Raw genomic sequence first — 9,665 nt, forward strand, 5'->3', positions numbered from 1 at the left:
TCTCGCTCCATCTCAGCAGTCGACTTCTGCAGTGACGAGAAGTGACTATGCTCTTGGCCAAGTAGGCCCATCAATTGGTTCCCCAGAGGGAACAGCGTTGGAGGGCGGGTTGCGTATATTGGCATTATTTTTGCATACATAAATGGAGGCTCGCCGTCCCAGATAGCCTGAAGTAGCCTGACAGCTTCTGGTTTTCGTTCCGCCTGCACAAACGTTTGGGCAAGGCGCATCGCTACCGGAATAAGTATCTCCTCAGCATTGGTTGATCGAAACAGTTGCCATATGACCACAAAGAACCATCGGGTGGTCTCTCTGGAGAAATCGATAATGTTGACCATGAAAACCAGTTGTCTGAAGAGCCTTGTCAGGACTCTGGCGGGCCTCTCTTTCACCTTTGCACCCACTCCACGGTACATTAGGCCTCAGTCCCTCATTCACATGTCTATAGAGTTGTGTGTCGCCCCATTCATTCTGGGATAGTGATTCCATGACATGATCTTTATGGGCTTCGAACACTGCGTAAATGCGTTTGCAGCTCAGGATTGCTGAAAAGAGACTGGGGACATCCGGTACATGCTGAAGGATATGCAGGATGAGTTCGGCGGGGAGAAAGGGCGCCATTAGGGTAAATGGCACCAAGGTAAAGTGAACAAATTGAAGTCCAGTGTGGGTTGAGACGCCAGGCGGGAGACACGGGACTGAAAATCAAAGGAAAGAAGAGAAAAAGGAGGATGGAGTGCAACGGAGGGATGGCTGTCCTCTTATGATGGAACTCTTTCGAGCGAATCGTGGTTGGCTGCATAAAACGAGTAGATGGAACCCAGGGTATCACGAGCTTTCTTGGCTTTATCATCGCCGGCCGTTGGAGTCTCGGCACTGGATTTGCTAGGCTTGTCACTCATAATGGTTCTGGCACTAGCGTCTGGGGGCAAACGTGAAGTGGCAATGTAGGAGACTGGTAAAACTTGTGATGTAGGTCGATGATGCGCTGGTAGAAGCTGCCTGGAGGAAAGAATGCCCAATATATAAGCACTTCTGGAGGGGCTCATGGCGGTAAAGTCATCTTTATGTGACCGGTGTGTTTGACTAGGGTTATTCCTAGGTAGGCGCCACGGAACGGGTAACTATCAACCTGCATTGTTTTCCCGTCCGACTCCGGGCGGGGGAAGAAACCCCCTGCCCAGGGCGCGAAGCGAAACAATGGCTTGCTCGCCCCAACCCATGTTTCGAAAGGGGTTTCTCGAGCAGTGCAGGTTTGGGATAAGTTGTTGGGCATTGAGTACAGGGTAAGTGCTCCCGCTTATTTCTGGGGTTCTTTATTAAGACTCACCTTCTTTGTATTCAGTTCGTCATTTCACTTGGTCCAACATCTGCCAGACAAATCCCGCGAGCGGTAGATCAAAATTACCACATTCACGAGGTTCCCTTTCGACGACGGAATACTTGCCTTCACGATGCACTGGGATAAGTTGGCGGAGAAAAACTCGCAAAGTCTATATGCTGCCTGGTTGAAATATCTTCTCCAACAATCCCCAGCCTTGCCTCTCGAGCTTGCCTCCAAGCTTCGTCGTGGTTTTCGAGCAACCAGAGCTTCAGATTTCACAACTGGCGCATTCAATATGTGCTGTACTGTCACCTTTGAAGACGGTTTCAATGCTCTTGTTAGATTTCCCATCCTGGGCCGAAGCCGCTTCCGCTGTGAAAAATCTAGCGACGAGACCTCAGTGATGGCCTTTGTTGCTCGGTTCACATCTATCCCCGTCCCAACTGTCCTTGGCGTAGGGAAATGGAGTGGCGGTCCTTATATCATTACAACAGTTATTGAGGGCACTTTGCTTTCGAAACGCCTACGAGATCCCTCTGTGTTGGCGCCAAGCTTGAATCCGGATGCCTTCGAGTCGGATTTGAAGATTGCCTACTCTGGAATGGCTCGCATTGTGCTAGAGCTCTCCAAGCCGGTATTCAAATACATTGGAGGGTTGAAATACGACTCTGGGGAGTGGAGGGTTGCAAAGCGGCCTTTGACACTCAAAATGAATGAGCTTATACGAGTTGGAAATTTCCCTCCCAATGAATTTGTTGATTACAATCACATCTTTGAAAGCGCCTCCAAGTATTTCCAGCAATTAGCAGAGCAACAGTTTCTGCACCTCAAATACCAACGCAATGATGCCATCACCGATGAGGACGACTGCCGGAAGAAATATGTGGCACGCTGTCTTTTCCGGCATATAGCACAACGGGTCCCAGTACAGCATGGCCGATACCACCTCTACTGCGATGATTTGCGCCCATCGAATGTCCTGGTCACGGAGTCTGATTTGAGGGTTACTGGTGTCATTGACTGGGAGTATACATATGTCGCCCCCGCTGAATTTACATACAGTGCTCCATGGTGGCTCCTATTTGAAAGCCCCGAGGCTTGGGACCTGGATAATTTTATGGATCGATACCGCCCTCGCCTCGAACTATTTCTTAAGGAGCTCCGTGTCCATGAAGACGAACAGATTCGCCAAGGTAGTCTAAAGGAATCACAGCGTCTTTCAGAAAGGATGGCGCTCTCTATCAAAGATGGGCTCTTTTGGTTTTGTCTTGCAGCCAGGAATAGCTTCATGTTTGATGAGATCTATTGGACATTTCTCGACGAACAATACTTTGGGCCTCTGAGCTCGCTTGATGATCGGCTTTCCCATTTAACACAAGATGAGCGGGACCAGATGGAGGATTTTGTTCGGGCAAAAATGCAGCAGATAGAGGAAAGGAGGTTGGATGAACATCAAACATTTGATCAAGTTCTTGAGTTATAGTCTAGGAAATTGACAAGAACTAAGATATTATTGCGACTCCAGATAGCTCTGTATGCAGCTACTTTGTCAAGAGTGGAAGAACGAATAGATAACGCCCAGAAACGCCTGATTTGTGGCCTTCTGTCCCGGTTCTCTCGGATGTTCGGTTGATCTCTGCCGTGTGCTACCTTTTCCAGATCCTAGCTTTTTATTTCACCGGCTTCAGACAAGACAATCCATCCCCAGCCTGCCTGGAGGGGGTTCTTGGTTTAGGAACTGTAATAGCATAATGAATCATTTTCCACTTGTTTTTGTATTTGCTTGTCTAATTGAATTTGGTGTGAAGAAAGATTATGCCACTCAACTTGAAGCAAGGAACTCTTAACCTTCATAACGGGTGGGTCAAAAAAAGGGATGGCTACCTCCAGAGGGTTGTGTGAAGATCTAGGATGGACCCAGCCATGTCGAACTCGGGTGGATGCAACTACCAAAAACATGGGGTTGAGGTATAAAGGGCTATAAAAGGTCTCATTTGAATTCAGCCTTCGCCCTTCTCCAAATCTTTTTCCTGCTTCAAATATTCGCCCATCTTGCTTCAAATATTCTCTTCCTCCTCTGCATCTCTGCACATCCTTAGCATGGATAGACAAGGAACCGAGGGCCCTCCGCCACTACCCAGTCAACTTTTGTCGTCCGGTGCGCAACAACCAACTCTTCCAGCTTATTGCGAGATGTTGGGTGACTTTCTCCAAAAGGCGCCGTTTCAAACCAATACCTCCAGTACGGGTTTAACGACCTCCCCCCCTTTATTGTCTGTTTTGCTCCTCATAATGCGGCCTTCTATTTCTATTTCTCATCTAAGACTGCAGCCTCCCTCAACGTCCCGCCCGAGCGGCTGTCTGTTGACAGAACCTCAAATAACCGGCCTCAGCCTCCTGGTGGCATCGAACTCGACGGCCGAGACAATATCTCGGATTCTGGGGCTACGACACAACCGTTGGCCCATGATGAATTGGAGAATCTTCCCTATTGGTATGAGGCGCAGCAGGTTGAAAAGAGCCTTAGGATTTGTTATGTCGGAGATAAAGTATGGCGAAATAATAAATATGTTCACCGTGTGCTTTATGAGAAGGAAACATATCTCCCAGACCATTGGCTCCCCGAAAATGCGAGGCTCCAGCTGCGGAAGGAGGAGGAAAAACAAAGACGGAAGGGGGAGAAACAAAAGAGGAGGAAGGAGAAGAAACAACAAAGGATGGAGGAGATGCAACGAAAGAGACGTCTGAGCACATTACGTCCTCGACCATCAACACGCAATTAATGGAAGATGGGAATCGGCCTCTCTTCTTCGAGCGTATCCATGATATCCAAAATCTCGCGTGGCCAATCCACCCCTACTCCGCATCCTTCTTCTTATAAGACCGTCAAATACTTCCGCGCTTGACTCCGTCCACACTAGGTAGAGAGTGGTGATATCGGTGTGTATGTATTATATCTAACAATCTATTTGAATAACCAAAGAAAAGAGATGTACGAGAATCAACTAGAGAAAAGGAATGTGAAGTCAAATCAAACACAAAAACACTGCACAATCAAAAAGGCGCTTTCAAAGGTGTGGTTGTAATCGACAAATTCATTGGGAGGGAAATTTCCAACTCGTATAAGCTCGTTCATTTTGAGTGTCAGAGGCCGCTTTGCAACCGTCCACCCCTCAGAGTCATATTTCAACCCTCCAATGTATTTGAATACCGGCTTGGAGAGCTCTAGCACAATGTGAGCCATTCCAGAGTGGGCCGAAGCCGCTTCCGCTGTGAAAAGACTAGCGACGAGACCTCGGTGATGGCCTTTATTGCTTGGTTCACATCTATCCCCGTCCCAACTGTCCTTGGCGCAGGAAAATGGAGTGGCGGTCCTTCTATTCAATTTTATACTGATCTGATATATATATATATGACGTTCCTTTTCGCATTCGCTTCGGTAGGCCTGCTGGCTCGTTCCGTTTCTTCCGGATATTTATGAGAGATATATCCGAATCTTCCAACCCAGTTAGCATTTTTCAATGAAAATTAGGAATTAAATGGGTAAAATACATTTTGTTTCACTTGTTCGCGGCACATAGGGCAAGTGACAGTTGAGTGAGGCTTTGCTTTGTCCATTCTGCTTGACAGCATATGCTGATGAGCACACCAGTGACAAAACACTGCATGCCCACAGGGAAACATCACAGTGTCAATAAGTTGACTCATGCAGGCTTTGCATTCCAAGTTAACTGTGAGTTCTTTTGTTTGTTTAGGCTCCGGGCGTCCATCCTCCGCGCTATCAAGCCCTTTGACTAGAGTACTAGGTTCAGTGTTATTTCTGCTAAGGGGCTCCAGAAATCTTCTTCTACGTTCTATTTCATCTGTGGAAAGAAACCCGTCAGTGTCATTAGGGTAGCGCATAAGGGCGCGGGCATAATGAAGTCGAGCTTGCTGAACATAACTCTGAGGGGTATCCCCCAGAATCCCTATATTTATCGCGGATGCAGAGTGATTGTGTCGGTTGCTGTGGGGCATTGAGCCAGGCTGCGGTATCGCTCTATTGATAGTATGCCTGGGTCGTCGACGGCTCGCGGTGGTGACTCTAGGAGGGCCCCTGAGACTTGTAAACGTTCCCAACGCGTTGGCTTGATTCTCTGTGGGGAAAGCGTCGATAGGGCCATTGAGACCCCCGTTATTAGTTGAACCGCGAGGATTAAACTGTGTATTGTGGTAATCATCAGGCACGTATTGGAAAGTTTGGCTTTGAGATTGGTGGGAGTAAGCCGCAGATTCTGAAGCTACAGATGCCTGTAGATTTGCTGGTATCGTGGCACCTGGGAGACGCGTAGCTGTGTCTCTCAGCCATGCCAGCCTGGTTCACAGGCATATACGCCCGATGATGGGATATTGGTGGGTTGGACGTAGCCTGGCCGAACGTATAGGCATTAGATGCGGAGTGTTGAGATGCTGCTGTTCGTCTTTGGTCATTACTGGGAGGATCCGCTTGCGATGCCGACATTCGACACGTCGAATGAAATAAGCAGCTGGCAAAAAGGCAAGGGATAGTGAGAAGGGCAAGAAGGGAAAATAACAGACAACTCAAACACAATTGAAAGCAAAGAGTATAATAAAAGTAAAAGCGAGGAAGCACTTAAAGCCACAGAAAGTGCGGTATATCATTATGGGTTCTCCCAACCTTTTATGCCTGCAGAGTATCCCGACGGAAGATTCCCCTACACCAAGCATGAGGACTTGTGATTTAGGCCTGCATGAGCTTGGTTGCCTTGTTATGCGCATGGCACTGGCGTGCACCAGCGCTGACCCCGGCAAAAGAGATTTTAGAACCATAGGTAGCTTATAAAAGAATTCCGGGTTTGGGCGCATGTACAAGGAAACCAAGCTCAGGCAGGCCTAAATGGCAATATCCCTCCTCATGCCGCGACTTCCTCCCGGTATAAGTGTGGGTGGCTGGCCTGCATTTGCACAAGGCAAAGTGATGATCGTCAAAACAAGCGAGGCAAAATCCGTCGGGTAAGCAGTTTCGGTATCAGCAAATCATAGATAGGCACCCTGTACAAGCCAGCAGTTGCAATGGGAACTCATCCCCCGAGCATAAGGTGCTGATGCCAAAACTGCGCATGCAGCTGTGGGATCAGAACGTCCAAGCATGGGTGTCCAGCCAGCATTCGAACAAGGCAACGAGCGAGAGACATGGCTTAGCTCCATGTTAATTGATACTCGCCATGGGGGCTGTCTTTGTCTGGATAATATGTCAGTCCATCGGTATTAATGACTCTTCGCACGGGTATCATGAATAGACGTCGGTGCTGACGTGTAGATTAGCCCATCAATATACTCCCACTTACTCAATGGTATTTTTGAACAAGAACGCCGTGGATAAACCTAGGAGTACTTGTGGGCGGAACTCTTTTAGGTCGGGTTGCTTCTGGGGCCTCGGGGTGAGATATCAGGCCGTATGATGTCGTCAGATCCAGATGGTCAATGTGCCAAGAAAACGGCGGCGCCAATGTAGTTAGTTAGCCGTAACTTACGTAACAACATTACTAAGCAAGCCGTTACAATTGCTTATGTTCGCAGATCATTTAGCGCCGGTACATCACGCGACTATAAAGAAACCTTCAGTGTCAATGGATGAAACCAAATCTTCCGGTCGCAGCGGGTTTGAAGATGCCATTGGTGCATTCTGTTGCAATGTCTTTAATTGAATCAACAAGCATTGTTTTTGGGCTGATTGGGTTGATGACGTCGGGTGGGCGAGCATTTATTATCAAACTCCCTTGGCGCCTCGTGAAGAGGAGCAAGTGGTGCAATAATTTCGCGGAAACATAATGTCGAAGCTGGAAATGCGTCCACATCAATTGCACGCTCCACTCATTGTAACAATCAGAAATATATTTCGCCACGTACCTACACAACGAGGTCCCATATGATGATCTACAAGAAAATCGAGCCCTCCAGCCAACATACCTCACTCCTCTATGAACACACCAGTCAATCCCTAAAAGTGATTGGTCAGCCTCAAATGGGCGGCGGTTCCTACCAACCTGCTTAGTGGCTTTGATTTTAAGGACTGGGTACGGAGTAGTTCGTCTTGGGTCGCGTCTTCTGAAGTGTGACGGGCAAACGTTGATCCGTGTTATTTTGGGCAAGATGACCGCCATTATTTCGCTTCTCCCCACCACTACAGCATTATCGCCTATCTCTATGCCACTAAATTCCTCGTACCCATTTCGCTTTTTGATATAACTCTTTATCCCTCTCTAATGGCCGATAACAGTTCACCAGATTACGAGGCTCTCTACCGTAAAACGGAAGCGGAACGAAGGCAGGCAGAAGAGCGAGAGAGACACGAAGGAGAGTTGCGAAGGCAGGCAGAAGAGTTGAGAAGGCAGGCAGAAGAGCGAGAGAGACACGAAGGAGAGTTGCGAAGGCAGGCAGAAGAGTTGAGAAGGCAGGCAGAAGAGCGAGAGAGACACGAAGGAGAGTTGCGAAGGCAGGCAGAAGAGCGAGAGAGACATGAAGGAGAGTTGCGAAGGCAGGCAGAAGAGCGGGAAGCACAGGAGAGAGTGCGCAGCCAGCCGACAACACTAGAAGAGCTCATCAAAGGTTGTCATGATTCATTCTCCCGGCCTTTGCAGGTTGGAACGCCAACCCGCTCCACGAAGGGGAGTATTCCACCACCCACTGGGAAATACTGCCCAACGAGCCTTCGCCTTTGGTCAAGTTGTCCGGTTCAACTGCAAGAACTTTATGATGCGGTTTCCACTTACCTCCAACCAGCCGGAAAAGATGCACCTCGGCTATTCACATCTCTTCTTGAGCTAGAGGGACTTGGTCGGCGGTATTCTAGTCGAAAACTACGAAGTGAAAAGGATCTGGAGAACTACGAACGAGCTGCAGTGGAAGACCATGTCCAAGATATCATAACCGAGCTATGCAAAATACCTGATGCCCGATTGAGATTCCGGCTTGGAGATGGGATCCTGTTTGAAAATCATGAAAATCTTCTGCAGACATCAGAAGAGTCAGATGTACAGCTGTTCGATGAATCCAGCACAAAACATCCCAAACCAGATTCATTCTGTATTCATCGGATCAACGGTTCCACCAATACATTGATTACGACAGTCGAGTATAAGCCGCCACACAAGCTCTCGGTTGAAAATCTCCGAGCGGGTCTTCGATCGATGAAGCTCTGGGAAGAGATTGTTCAGTCAGACACAATCCCCAAGAGTGATGAGCTGAACAAGGATGAAAAGCTGAGATATAATGCGGAACAGCTGACTTGCTCAGTTTTGGTTCAGGAGTATCATGTCATGATCCAAGCTGGACTGGAGTACTCCTACATAACTAATGGATTTGCTATCGTTCTTCTTCGTGTTCCATACAACGACCCTAGTACGCTCTATTACTATCTCTGTGAACCAAACATGGATGTGATTTCAGAAAATCCTGGGGTCTTTTATCAGTCAAAAACAGCTATTGCCAGAATATTATGTCTCTGTCTGATGTCCTTTCTCTCGGATATCCGTGACCAGAAGTGGCGGAATGCTGCAAGATCCCAGCTCCATATATGGAAGACAAGTTTTGACTTTACACGGTCGCAAATCCCCGATGACGAGCTGCAACAAACTCCTCCAGGATCGGAATATGCAAGCTCAGAATATATACCCTCTGAACATCTGCCATCATCTCCATTACAGCCCGGCCATCGAGTTTCTACCCGATCTCAAACCACCTGTGCACCAATGGATACCTCACCTTTGAGTGATCATATGGATTCTTCCGACTCCGAATCTAACCAAGCAGCGCACGGCCGGAAGCGGGGCTTCAGCCAAGTGATGTCCTCCCCGCCCAGCCAGCGTTCATCGGCGCGCCCAGCAGGTCCTAGGCCATCGAGCGGTCAGAGCCAACACACGGCACGTTACTGTACGCAGCAGTGCTTATTGGGTTTGCAACAAGGAGGTGAATTGGACCATCAATGCCCTAATGTTTCTCTCCACCGGCGAGGCCAGAATGATGATCGACATTGTATCAATGCAAGGAAGCTTGTGCAAATACTGAATGAACAGCTTGATCGTGACCTTGATCATAACTGCACACCATTTGGGACTTGTGGATCGTATGGTGCACCCTTCAAGATCACTTGTGCTGCATATGGCTACACTCTTGTTGGAAAGGGGACAACATCTGGACTATGGAAAGTTGTCTCACGTGAAGCAGAAATATACCGGGTTCTTCAGAAAGCACAGGGTTCTGCTGTCCCTGTATTTCTGGAGAGGGATTGATTTGAAATTATTCCTTTCCTCCATGGTGCTGAATCCACCACAATGTACCC

The 9,665-nt window shown here is 48.2% G+C and overlaps 2 protein-coding genes across 2 annotated transcripts; one reads left to right on the forward strand and one right to left on the reverse strand.

Annotated features, from left to right (window-relative positions):
* Positions 1-1,454: 1,454 nt before the first annotated feature.
* HCAG_08557 (predicted protein) lies at positions 1,455-2,807 on the forward strand (the record flags this gene model as incomplete). The annotated part of the gene is made up of 1 exon (XM_001536725.1): positions 1,455-2,807. One exon carries the CDS (start codon positions 1,455-1,457, stop codon positions 2,805-2,807), a length of 1,353 nt encoding a protein of 450 aa, XP_001536775.1.
* Positions 2,808-7,210: 4,403 nt separating this feature from the next.
* HCAG_08558 (conserved hypothetical protein) lies at positions 7,211-7,845 on the reverse strand (the record flags this gene model as incomplete). The annotated part of the gene is made up of 3 exons (XM_001536726.1): positions 7,211-7,234; positions 7,295-7,303; positions 7,630-7,845. 3 exons carry the CDS (start codon positions 7,843-7,845, stop codon positions 7,211-7,213), a joined length of 249 nt encoding a protein of 82 aa, XP_001536776.1.
* Between the last annotated feature and the right edge of the window lie 1,820 nt (positions 7,846-9,665).

The sequence above is a fragment of the Histoplasma capsulatum genome, genomic scaffold, assembly GCF_000149585.1.
Source record: "Histoplasma capsulatum NAm1 scaffold_11 genomic scaffold, whole genome shotgun sequence".
Lineage (NCBI taxonomy): Eukaryota > Fungi > Ascomycota > Eurotiomycetes > Onygenales > Ajellomycetaceae > Histoplasma > Histoplasma mississippiense.